The following is a 13,927-nucleotide window of genomic DNA, read 5'->3' as shown; positions in this document are numbered from 1 at the left end:
AAGGTATTTTTCGATGTTATTATTATTATTATTATTATTATTATTCAGATCACTGCCTGGAATCGAACTCAGAATCTTGGGATTAGTAGCCCACACTCTTAACCACTATGCTACTACACCTCATGAAGGCTGGAGGGTATATCAGCCGAAATGTTGTGTTAACAACAAACAAGATGAGGACAAATATCTTCCAAATGTAAATAATGTACATAATTCCTCATCTCTTAAATATAGAACTGTGTAATATTCATGTTAGCCAAGAATATTCCAGTATTGTCTGCATTCACTGTCATGAGGAGCTGTAATTCTGTATTTTTGTAATTTTTAAAATTTATAATATATTCTGTAAGCTGTATTTTTTAAATAAAAAATTGTTAGAAACAGTAATTCTTCATTCACCTGATAGCATATATAATGTAGCTAAGAAATAGTGGTAGTTTGAATAAAAGAAAAAATTTGGGTCCATTGGACCCAGCTGGTAATTAGTGACATACATTTTCTCTAGTAGACCAAGGGTTAACATAAACCGAATGAAGGCTTTGTGAAAAAAATTGAATTATTTACTGACCTTTGTACTGGTTCATCAAACATTTGTGAGGCTTGTAAAGCTTTCAATGTTTTAGAAAGCTCTTTGGTAATTTTAACTTTTCTGGCATTTTCTTTATCTTCATCTGAATAAATAGAAATGAAAGGACTTGAAACTGTACAATGCAGGCATTATTTAAGCATTGGTGCAAATTATTAAAAGCAAGGCATCCTCTGACTCAATTATTGTACTGCTAACTGGATTGAAGCCATAATATTTTATTAAATAAAGCCATATAATGTATATTATAAGAAAGCAGTATTAGGTGTACCAAAGTATGGCTGAAATAGATGTAGAAAATAACATTACTATGCCCTACGATGAATTGCATCTTAGGATAATGTTCTCGCTATATTTCCTTGGTCCTAGGAAAAACTACTGCCTGAAAAAAAAAAAACTCACACTAACAAGCAACCTTCAATCACTGAGCCATTATTAAGTTGTATCTTCTCTTAAGGCAACAAAAGTCTCAACATGCTTAAATTGCTAATTCTATACTGCTCATTTAAATCTAATCAATGTTTGTTTCTTTTTTTTTTTTCGTAATCATTACTGTGTCTCATGTGCAAGACCCTATACTTAATGCTACCTATCTTACAACTTCAACTTTTTGAAACTTTCAAAGACACCAATTTTAATCTTAACAGTTTACATAATCTGAAGTGACCTATTGTCATCACAATTTCACAAACAAGGGGAGATTAACAAATTCATGGGTATTCCCCTCATCTTTAAACTAACATAAAAGATAACCAATATAATATGCAAGGGCATATTGCAATGACAAACAGCACTTTTATCAACTGTCACATTACAGAACTATTATCAACACTCACATTGTAATTGCACACATCATAACAGTCACATTGCAATGACAGACATCACAACAAGATTATCAAATGTTATAAATGTAATATTGACGCAATGAAGATAGGAATTTATAACAAATTAAATGAGGAGATCTGACTTGATAAAAAGTGGGGAAAATGGCCAAAATTAGAATCAGTTATCACTAAGAGAAAAGGCACATAGTGTACCTCAGTGCTTGATTGGATAAGAATACAAAAATGGAGAAATAAATGGTTTCAAACAAATGACTGTTCATAAAAAAAGAATTATGTAGGAAGCAATAAAATCATGGAGAATAAATCTGAAAGAAATATTAGGTTTGATGTTGTTTTAGTCAGAGAGCTACATTGACCCAGCAGACCTATATGATGGGAGACATTTTGTTCAGGATCAGCCATCTTTTTCATATACATATATATAAAACTACAATGCCCAATATAAACTTCATTTTTTAAGATGTTAGGTTATAATATGAGAGACATTTGGGTTGCCATTTCTGGCAGGTCTAACATCTCATTGTGACAAAGTTCATGTCTTTAAATGCTAATAATAATATTAAAATTATTTAGTGAGCTCAGCAATTATCAGCTCTCCACAAATATTTACATTGCTCTATTAATGCTCATACATCCTATGGTTCACTGTTCATACTATGTTATGTTTAGCTGACTGTACAGTCCAGTAGTGGCTAAGTCAAATAAAGTAGCTTCAATTAATCAGTAACTTGTATATTTAAATTGGCTGCAATCTGCAGCCAAACAGTAAAAGTGAAGCCAGGCAGCTAGCTAAAACAAATAATAAATATTAAATGAAGTAACAACATCTACCGGACTAAAAATTCCTTGAAATTTGTGATGATATGAATCACCATGAGTTTGAAGAAGGCTAATTAAAGTTTGACTTACCCAAAATTTTAGAAGCAAGGGGATTGTTACTGGACTCAAAGACAGCTCCTAGGGACAATGAGATGAACGAAGTAAACTCACTAAAATACAGGTGTCACTGACATCGTTAATATCATCATCATTGTTCTTTCAGCTTATACTGATATGATCAAAAACTAAAAACATGGTTGAGAACTGTACAAATACTGCCATTATTTGAAGTCCAAATCTTTGTAAAAAGAAATAAGTGAAGCTATAAAAAAACTAAATTTAACCTAATGAGAGTCCTTAGAATGATGGTTGAGTATGTGTAGATCTGATATATCAAGTCACATTTATTTGCCAGCATACCTAGCTACTTTCTGACACCTTAAAAATAATGTGAAGCAAACCTCATGCAAACAGATGCAATTTTGAAACTTTGCTATCTAATGTTTTTTTCTTTTTGACCAATCAGAGAGTAGTAACTCTCAGTCAGACATTTGCTAAATAAAGTGGAACTGAAAACCTTTCCTTGGCAGAATGCAGCCTGAACAGTTGTCAGCTTACTCTGGAAGAGTGCAAAGTCTTTTTATTCTTGTTTGTTTATTTAAAATGTGTCTCAACATGGGACTCATTTTAGCAAAATGAAACAACAAACTTTGATAAGTTTTTCCCTCAGCTCACCTGCATTGATTTATTTTATTTTTATCCCTGCAACATTTTTCTTCCACACTACACATATAACAGAAAAGAACTTTAATTCAAAAACATATGTATAATGTTACTTCCACAACATGTTTTACTCAAACCTTGTTTCTTTTTTATTAATAGGCAGAAGGAGTGGCTGTGTGGTAAGTAGCTTGCTTACCAACCACATGGTCCAGGTTCATTCCCACTGCGTGGCACCTTGGGCAAGTGTCTTCTACTATAGCCTCAGGCCGACCAAAGCCTTGTGAGTGGATTTGGTAGACAGAAACTGAAAGAAGCCCGTCGTATATATGTATGTGTGTGTGTGTGTGTGTGTGTGTGTGTGTGTGTGTGTGTGTGTATTTGTGTGTCTGTTTGTCCCCCCAACATCGCTTGACAACCGATGGTGGTGTGTTTGCGTCCCCGTCACCTAGCAGTTCAGCAAAAGAGACCGATAGAATAAGTACTAGGCTTCCAAAGAATAAGTCCTAGGCTTCCAAAGAATAAGTCCAAGGAGTCGATTTGCTCAATTAAAAAGGCGGTGCTCCAGCATAGCCACAGTCAAATGACTGAAACAAGTAAAAGAGAATAAAAGAGAACTGTAATTAAAAATTGTTAATTTTCTTCTCTGTGAGGATAAAACAAGCAATTTAAATCTATATTTACAAAGTGAATATGTGTTGTTTAAACATATTGACTTATTGCACTAGTTAAAGGTTTATACTTTTTGTAGTATGTAGAAAATAAAGGAGAATTATTACATATAATTTATCATCACTGACTTTCAAATCTATATTTTCTGGTGACCCTGGCAACCATTTTTCTGATAATAGTTATGAAATCTTCAAAATTTGTTCTAACTCATTGTGCTCATCATTGTGATTCGAATTATGCTGATTGCCAATCAGCTATAAAGTTAAAGCTGCCTACTTACTGGTCTAATGATCTGACTCTGACTTCCAAATGTGGTATCCCATTTTGCCTAATAGGCAACATAATATCAATGGTTACACTGTTTGCTTCTGTTAATGGTTTGTTTCAACCAGAAAGTGCTCACCAGCTATGAAGTACAAACTGAGAAGCTGCAATTGCCAGGTAAGCCAGATCAGCTCTAGAAGAGAACAGTAGTGAGCTAAACATCATTAATGAGTCACCCCTTTCTGCAGCTACAGTTTAAAATAGAGAACTCTTAAACTGTGTCACTTTACTAACCAGCTCAGTTTCCACTACAAAACATGTACCAGATGGGAATGTAGACTCATATTTGTATATAGACAAAATCACGAATATTCATACTCACTCACTTTCTACAACACACTTGCATGAAGGCATACAGATCTCATGCATGCATTATACAGATCACTTATGTACACGTCATGTAAATTTCAATTCCATCATGTACGTATACAGGACATTTTCTGATGGTTCTTTTGCTGATTTAGCATGAATAACATTGTCTTTTTATCTTTTTATTTGTTCTGATTGTTATCAATTATTGTTTTCCCAGCAATTGAGAAGGGCTAATGTAGCAACTCTCATACAATCAAGAAAAGTTTTGGCTGTTCACTGTTTGTTTTCCACCAGTTTATGGGGCCAATAAGAGACAGTATCTCTTAGCCACATATTGGCTATATACAGCTAGGCTCTCTTCTCAACAGAAACATAGTCAAGGTAGCTTACTCTTCCTTTAAACAGAATTCAAATAGAACAAAAATCTTTCTACTTTACTTGATCAGCTAGTTTCATCATGACACACTTTAGTTAAATGAAACACTAAATTGTCTTATCTCTTTCCACAACATCTATGTTGATTTCACTTATTTTCACCTCAGCAATATTTTCCTTTCACACTACGGGTGTAATACAAAACCTTTAATGCAAAAACAACTGTATAATACGGTAACATTCTTCACTCAAACCTCTTTTAATTTATTTATGTTATAATTGAAAATTATTACTTTTCTCGGTTTTAATGACTGTGCTACCGAAACCAGTAATTACAAACGTTTGTAAGATGAATTTGAGGCCTAAATACATTGACTTGTATCACTTAGTGTGGTAGATGTATACACTTCTGGTCATAAGTAGAAATTAAAAGGGAACTATTACATAGAATTTATCATCAGCTCTTGCACCCACATTCTCTATAAATGTCTCAAGATCTATACAGTGGGTAGAATAGTGGATCTATTAATATGCCTAAGTATCAATACTCAGTCATATGCAGGGACTAGTTCCAGGTGAAAAGTAAGTCTCTAACGTAAACACGAGTGTGTTTGTTTGTTTGTGTGTGTGTGTGTGATTATGTAAGTGTATGTACGTACGTATGTATGTATCTAAAATTATTAGCAGTGTGTATAGTTACAACAATATAAGAAGTGTTTAAAATATTACTGTTAACTTCTGTTCGTGATGAAAAGCTGCCATGAACGATTTGTGAGTTGTCAAGAACAGAGAAAACAATAGATAAATATAAAGAACGACAAATGGACAAAAGGATAGAATAAGGGAATCAAAACTACACAGAAGTGTCTATGACAATTCGAATCAACCACATTTCAGAATGACAGTACTCTAAATACAAATTTGACGGTAACTACGTTCGAAAATCCGAAAAAAAGATCGATCTGTCATTAAAAATATATGTATATAAAATTGGAAAAAAAAGTAATAAAGAATCTCTTAAACATGTGATAATATCCAAACAGTAAGAAAGACAAATAGATATAACTCAATACAAAGGCTGAAGAACTGCAGGGAGAACAGTTTGTAAGAACAGTACTATATTGTTGTGTTCTATATAAACATTAGGAGGGGGCAGAGATGATAAGTCTGTTGAATAATTTGTAACTCGTCGTGATTCATGACTAGCACAACTAATTATACCATTTATATAATGCGTCACAGACACCAATGTCAAAAATATCAATTCCGCACATATACAATAACTGAGTGCGTGTATGTCTGTCTATCTATCTATCTATCTATCTGTGTGTGTGTGTGTGTTAGTATTAATGTATAACTAAATTGTAAATTGTTGCTTCAGTTCAGACAACTGTACATAAAGAAATTATTTAATAGTATTACAATACAATTGTTTTCTTTCCTTTTTTTCACACGACGTGAATACATGTTCTCTTTTACATTTATACCTTAGAAGAAGTCTACTTACCATGGTTAGAGAAACTCATGGTGACAAGTGGCGTTGCTGTGTTCTTAATGTTTCGCTTTTCTTCCCAAAGAACTGATCACACACACCAAACGCCACATGACATCTTCTGTGATGGAGGTGAAAAAATAAAATATCAACAATACAGCATTCGAGTTCTTCAAACCGAACAATCTATATTACTAATCCGCTATTCTCGGATTAAGCGCACCACAATTTCAAAACAGTCAGCTGACAATTTTATAAAAGAAATTAGTCATTTTTGTTGTCTGTACGGAAAACTAAATTTTAACAAGAGGCGTAGTCAATTGAGTCATATTTATTTTATCACCCCGCTGTATTATTGCCACTTATTTAATCGGTATAGAAACAAGACAATCAAAGGCCTTCCTTGTGATAGAACTCAGGGAAAAAACTAAATAACATAAAGCACTGAGTCCGATGTTATATCGCTCTCGCTTTCTAAAACAACATTTTCATACATAGGCAGAAATTTGGAGTGGAGGTGTTGATCGATTACATAAACCCCAATACTGTCCGGAAGGATAGAAAGGCAAAATCCACCTCAGCGGAATCCACCTCAGTTGGAACAAATACTTCAAGGCATTTTGTACGGCATTGAATGATTCTGCGATTCCACCCAAAACAATCTTTCTATAACAGACACAAGGCTTGAAATTGTGCTCAACTGGTTCTTCATTTTCCAACTCAAAAAGAGTGAAAGGCAAAGTCATCTTCAGCGGAATTTGAACTTAGAACGTAAAAAAAAAGAAAAGAAATGCTACTAAGCATTTTGCCTGGCCAGCTGCCAGGAGTATTAGTGAGTCAGACAAAATGCTGAGCAGCATTTCTTCTGGCTCTTTGCAGTTTTACTTTAAATACCACTGAGATTGACTTTGTATTCCATCCCTTTGAGTTTGATAAAACAAGTATCAGTTTAGCACTGTGGTCAATGTAATCAACTTATCCCCACATCACTTAAAATTGCTGGCCTTGTACCAAAATTAGTAAGAATTATTATTAACGATAGAATAAAGATGAGGCAAAGGTATCAAAAATAGAATTCTAGTGATGTGTAATGGACAGAGAAAAGATCTCTTGAGGATTTCACCAAATGGTATTTAGCAAATACCTACAGAATAACACTGCTTCAGACTTTCTATTAACTGTAGAAATATCCCCCTCCACCTTCAATTATGTAACCTAAGAAATGTTTCAGCATATAATCACATCTCCTTTAAGAAATATACTCTTTTATTAGATTTCATTATACCAATTACTGTTTTGTTGACTTTCTTGGAAAGACTGAGTAAACACAGCAATTCTTTTACACTTGAGTTTCAAATGATATTATCTTGCTTTTTAGATCTGTTATATTTTACTACAATGTCATAGTGGAATGTTTTATATATACATACATATATATATATATATATATATATATATATATATATATATATATATATATATATATATATATATATATATATATATATATATATATATATATATATATATAAAGCAATGTTAATTCTCTAAATGAAGTATTAACAGTAACTGCACGATAAAGTGTAGTATATTGCCACTTAAGTGTGGCTGACCCCTAGGGGTGGATGTTACTGTTGCTTTTAGCCCCAGGAGGACATCTCCTCCAGCTGGCTTATCGACACACGACTGTGTCCTGTTTGCCAAGGGAGTTATCCCTCTCACCCTCTCACCCTCTCACCGAGGTCATCAGCTGTCGAACGCCGACGAAGGGAAATAACCCTGAAATCCGGATACGTTCGTGCTGCTGGTCGAGGTGAGAGGGATAACTCCCTTGGCAAACAGGACACAGTCGTGTGTCGATAAGCCAGCTGGAGGAGATGTCCTCCTGGGGCTAAAAGCAACAGTAACATCCACCCCTAGGGGTCAGCCACACTTAAGTGGCAATATACTACACTTTATATATATATATATATATATATATATATATATATATACACGCATATATACATATATATATATATATACACACACATATATACATATATATATGCATAATTCATTTAAATCATCTCTTTCATCAATTTCTCGCTCACACCAAACAATGTAAACTCCACTCACTCCTCCATTCCATCACACCCGATGCCACTACCCCTTCCCCTCCCTGATACACTCCCCCATCCTCACACACATACCCCATCATCTCCCTCCCAGCCTTCCACCCCCACCACCCTCCTACTTCTATCCCATCCACCCCTTCTCCACTTCAGTCTGTTGTTACCATTCCTCCAGATCTTCCCCTCTCTGAGGCGGAGTGCTCCCTCCTCAGTAGGGGTCTGCACTTCATCCCCCTCACTCTATCCACCAACGAATTTCGGACTCATGCCGATATCCACAGCTTTGTGCACCATGTTAGGTTGTGTGCGCTTTTCCGCGACACTCTACCTGCATCTAATGAGGAGAACTGCTTCACCGACCTGGGCCACCAACCATCCCTATGGACATCAGCTTCTGGTCAATTGTAAGCAGTCGGTCTTTTTGCGGGTGCCTGACAGCGTGCTGTGGACCAGTTTAACTTTTCCAGGCGAACATCTCCCCAGCCGAACTCTCGGCCCTTCAATGTCTCCAACGCTGCACGGACATCATCATAAAACCAGCCGACAAGGGTGGAGCCATGGTGGTGTGGCGCACAGACCTCTACAAAGCAGAAGCTCTCCGCCAACTTCAAGACACCTCCTTCTACTGCCCTCTGATCCCATGCCCTACCAGCAAACTGTGTCCTCCACCATCCATGACCTCATCTCCTCCTCCCGTCTTTCCCCCACCACCTCCAACCTCATTGTTCGCACTCCCACTATTTACTTCCTCCTCAAAATCCACAAACCTAACAACCCTGGTCGCCCTATCGTCTCCGCCTGCAACTGCCCCACTGAAGTCATCTCCAGATATCTTGACCGTGTCCTTGCGCCCCCTAGTGGCTTCCCACCCCTTTCACATCCATGTCAACAACCACGCACTTCATTTGTTTAACTCTTTCTCATTCCCTCCTAGTCCCTCTAAACTTCTCTTCACCCTCGACATCCAGAGCCTTTACACAGTGATCCCTCACCACAAGAGGCTGCGTGTACTCCATCTCCTTGATCTTCAACTCAACCCCCAACCCAACACTTCCATACTCGTTCATCTGGCCGAACTTGTCCTCTCACTCAACTGCTTCTCGTTCGCTGGTGATTTTTACCAGCAGATCTCGAGAGTGGCCACGGGAATGAGAATGGGGCCCAACTATGCGAAACTGTTTGTTGGCTACATTCAGGCCCAAATATTCTCAAGTTTCACTGATCCCACTCACGAACTATACGGCCGTTATATTGACTATTGTATTGGTGCGACCTCACTCTCCCGCGAACATCTAGACTCCTTCCTCTCTTTTGTCAAATCTTTTCATCCTGCCCTCCACTTCTCCTACACTATCTGTCTTCTTTCTTGACATTTCGGTCAGCATTCATCACTCCACTCTCACCACCTCCATTCACTTCAAACACACAGACTCACACTCATACCTCAACTACTCCTCCTCCCACCCTAAACACACCAAGCTTTCCATCTCCTATTCCTCCGTCTACGCAGGCTCTGTAGTGACGACCATAACTTTGAGACTCAGTCTCAACTCATGGTTCGCCACTTCATCCCACATGGATATCCCCTCACCACTATCCACGCCGCCTTTACCAGAGCACATTCCATGGACCATGCATCTGCTCTCTCCCCCCGCCATCTCCTGTCTCCCGTTTCCCCTCACCTACCTCTCCAACGCACCAATTGCTGAGCCTTCCGGCAACTCCAGTGCGACCCCTCTCCTTCAAACGAGCCCTCTTGGTCCACAGCTTCTTCCCTAACACAACCTCCCAATCAGGCTCATTACCCTACTCCCTCCCACGCTGCTGCACTTGCCTTTACCTCTCTAACACCACCCTCCTCACCGACCCTATCACATCACCAACTCCTTCACCTGTACTTCTACCAATGTCATCTACTGCATTTCCTGCTCTCTCTGCCTTTCTCTATACATCAGGCAAATGGGACGCCGCTTGGCTGACTGGTTCGTGGAACACCTCCGAGACATTCTCTTCACTCCTACCCACCTTCTTCATCACCCTCCCTCATAACCCCACCTCACCTCTACAGAACCCTACCCCACCTCCCAACACCATCACACACCACCATGCGCACACTAACACTGACCACTTCCCAGCCCCACATCCACACACGTCAAGGTCACCAGCCCTCTTCCACACACATACATACTCTCTTATACTCACGCACGTGCACCTTCGTTTTGGGATCACCACTACTTTATTATCCCCCCTTCTTCCTAGCTCTCCTGTGTGACCACTCTGTCCGGCATTCGCCCTGATAGATCACTAGCCACTACACATTCTTTATTTTCTCTCCTTGTTTCTTCCTGTGGAAGAGCGTAAGCTCGAAATGTTAAAAACTTTTGCACTTCCCGAGCGTTAAACTAATACATCTGTTTGTTGTCTACAGCACCTGTCTTCATTTGTTTTTTTGTGAATTCTCCCCATATATATATATGGATATATCATTGTTAAGTAGTTGGCATTAGGAAGGGCATCCACCTGCAGAAACCATGGTAAAGCAGACACTAGAATATGATGCAGTCCTTGACTCACTGGACCCTTGTCAAACCCAAGCCAACCTGGAATACTTCTGTCTAGTCTTTCCTATTTCTCTTTTTTTCTCTCTCTCACTTCTATTTCTAGCCTTTCTCCTTTTCCTCCCTTCCCTTGTTTTCTTTGTTGCTTTCTCTTGCCCTCTTTTTCCTTAGTCTGCTGCTGACATGTGACTCATAGCCAGCCCTTCTTTCTCTCTTTTTTTACACCAGTTGCATAGTTGACCAGTCCTGAATTCTCTGTGTCCTACTGTCTTGCTATTTGTTGTTTTCTAATCCTTTAGGATGTCTTATTAATCACGATTCTTGTCTTTTTGGCCCTAAGGCTATATTTTACTGGTTTCTTGTTTGTTTTATTTTTGTCCATTGTCTTAAATTACATTTATCCACTTTTGTATGTCCACTCTGTATTGTTTTGTTTGCTCTTGGGCATATATTCTCCACAACTTTCGTGGGCACCACCAGCATAGGAAGTTCTGTCTTATCATTGAAGGTGCAAAACTGAGTAATACCATCTGGTTGATAACTGATGAAAAATTAGGGACCTTCTGTATCTGTCTCTTGTCTGGTTGTACACTCAGTATATGCTGTACGTTTTTTACCCTGTCATTATTTACAATACATTTCTTCATTTAATGGAATGCAACACACCACAGCTTTTATTAACAGTAAGTTTTATATATATATATATATACACACACACTGTACAAGAGCTCTTATTTGATTTCCAGAAATCTGAGACTACTGTGTAATATCATTGTATCTTCTATAGCCTCAGGTCTATCAAAGCCTTATGAGTGGGTTTGGACTGTATGACGCATGCGTACGAACAACCATGCTACATGGCAGTGAAACATGGGCTGTAACTGCTGAGGACATACGTAAGCTCGCAAGGAATGAAGCCAGTATGCTCCGTTGGATGTGTAATGTCAATGTGAATACCCGTCAGAGTGTAAGTATCTTGAGAGAAAAGCTGAACATTAGAAGCATCAGTTGTGGCGTGCAAGAGAGACGATTGCGCTGGTATGGACATGTGGTGAGAATGGAGGAGGATAGCTGCGTGAAAAAGTGCCACACCCTAACAGTTGAGGGAACCCGTGGAAGAGGTAGGCCCAGGAAGACCTGGGCTGAGGTGGTGAGGCAAGACCTTCGTACATTGGGCCTCACCGAGGCGATGACTACGGACCGAGACCTTTGGAAATGGGCTGTGCGTGAGAAGACCCGGCAAGCCAAGTAAGATCGTTGCCAGTGCCCCTGGACTGGTTCTTGTGCGGGTGGCACATGAGATGCACCATTTTGAGCGTGGCCGTTGCCAGTACCGCCTGACTGGCTCCTGTAGGATTTTCGAGCGAGATCGTTGCCAGTGCCCCTGGACTGGCTTGTGCGGGTGGCACATAAAAGACACCATTTCGAGCGTGGCCGTTTTCGTGCGGGTGACACGTAAAAGCACCCACTACACTCTCTGAGTGGTTGGCGTTAGGAAGGGCATCCAGCTGTAGAAACTCTGCCAAATCAGACTGGAGCCTGGTGTTGCCATCCGGTTTCACCAGTCCTCAGTCAAATCGTCCAACCCATGCTAGCATGGAAAGCGGACGTTAAACGATGATGATGATGATGATGATGATGATGATATTGTACCCTATATTGAATAAAAAGACTTTCAGAAATTGATTAATTTGCATACAGTGTTAAAAATAGTTTTGTTCTTCACTTTTTAAAGTGAATTGATAAAGATTAAACATACTCTGCATTAGAAGTATATTAATTCATACCTGTATCTGTTAAAATAATGTTCTTTACTTTGCATTTTTTAATTTTCCGGTAGAGTATGGTATAGATAAAAAAATATCAAACAGACTATGCTTTGGCAGTGTAGAGCATACAATTTAGTTCTTTATATTTCATAGTATATTTAATATTTTATGTATATATTTAGACTGTCTCCCCAAAACCAAAAACATCTAGAAATCTACGACATTTCTGGTCCCAAGACTGTTGTACAATTGGTCTGGTGCTGTGTGTACACATACACACCTTCAGGAGAATGAGGACTACAAGTAAACAAGAAGTACATGCTTCAGTGGCCTATCAGAAGAGAACATACCTTCTTTTTCTTAGCTTAGAAATAAAGCTTCCAAGTTTAAATCAGTTTGGGACCTTGTGTATATTTGAGAATAAGACACCTGATGACAATTAGAGATCAAACCAATTGAAACATTTTGTAGACATAAACATTGTAAATACATTCTGAAGTGGCAGTTAATAGTCTAGCAAACAATTCAACTCAGACATTTAATATACAAGAAGACAAATTAGGGTACTTTTTTTTATCACATACAGAAAATCATTTTTGTTTTGTTGGAGCTTTACAGCTGAATACTCTTTCTACTTATAACCACTTAACTAGAGTTTGGTCTGAATATTGATAAAGATGCCTAAGCAGTAGGTGTCAGTATCATACTGGACAGCTTATTAAACTGACATTTCTCATTAAGCTAAATACACAAATTTTGAACCTATGCTGCAAGCTAACAAAACACTAATTAGTTTTATAAGGCTCTTTCTATTTAGAACAGCAAATTACAATGAGTCCTTGGTACCTGCTTACAGTTTATTGGACTAGTGTTCCCAGAGTCAAGTAGGTTTTCTTTGGACTCAGCACAGCACCAGACCTCTGCAATGTTATTATGTTCTCAAACATTAACATTTGTAGTAGAACAAATCAAAATCTCTTGATGCATTTTACTATACTTATACACCAATTCTATAGACATACACTCCACATAAGTACACATGCATCTATATTTATTTACATACACACACACAGGTGATTGAAAAACCCCTTTAGCACTGAGACAAATGTTAATAATTACTTTCTATTCTTATCACATTTTAAATATATATTACATTATCATCATCATCATCAACAATGTTTGCTTTCCATGCTGGTATGGGTTGGATGGCTTGACAGGATCTGGTGTGCTGCAAGGCTACATGAAGCTCCAGTGTCGGCTTTGACATAGTTTATATGGCTGGATGCCTTTCAAATGCATCCTAGTTATAACTTCCTAAGGCAACACTTTTTCTTCTGTATT

General features: G+C 38.1%; 1 protein-coding gene across 8 annotated transcripts in view; it reads right to left on the bottom strand.

Annotated features, from left to right (window-relative positions):
* Positions 1–7,327, bottom strand: part of LOC106876034 (uncharacterized) — an 83,002-nt gene extending 75,675 nt beyond the window's left edge. For 4 of the 8 annotated variants that reach the window (XM_089349217.1, XM_089349220.1, XM_089349218.1 and 1 more), the window contains exons 1-3: positions 6,161–6,306; positions 2,341–2,388; positions 569–671 (exon numbers count right to left, since the gene is read on the bottom strand). In XM_089349217.1, the coding sequence (XP_089205343.1) occupies positions 569–671; positions 2,341–2,388; positions 6,161–6,179 (170 nt within the window). In that variant the 5' untranslated portion in view covers positions 6,180–6,306. Of the gene's footprint in view, positions 1–568; positions 672–2,340; positions 2,389–6,160 lie in introns of all 8 variants that reach the window. The other 4 variants (XM_089349219.1, XM_089349223.1, XM_089349221.1 and 1 more) reach the window with 1 other exon arrangement.
* Positions 7,328–13,927: the final 6,600 nt, after the last annotated feature.

This window comes from Octopus bimaculoides, chromosome 3, assembly GCF_046866305.1.
Source record: "Octopus bimaculoides isolate indiv1 chromosome 3, ASM4686630v1, whole genome shotgun sequence".
NCBI lineage: Eukaryota > Metazoa > Mollusca > Cephalopoda > Octopoda > Octopodidae > Octopus > Octopus bimaculoides.
This window is presented reverse-complemented; position numbering and strand designations above follow the sequence as displayed.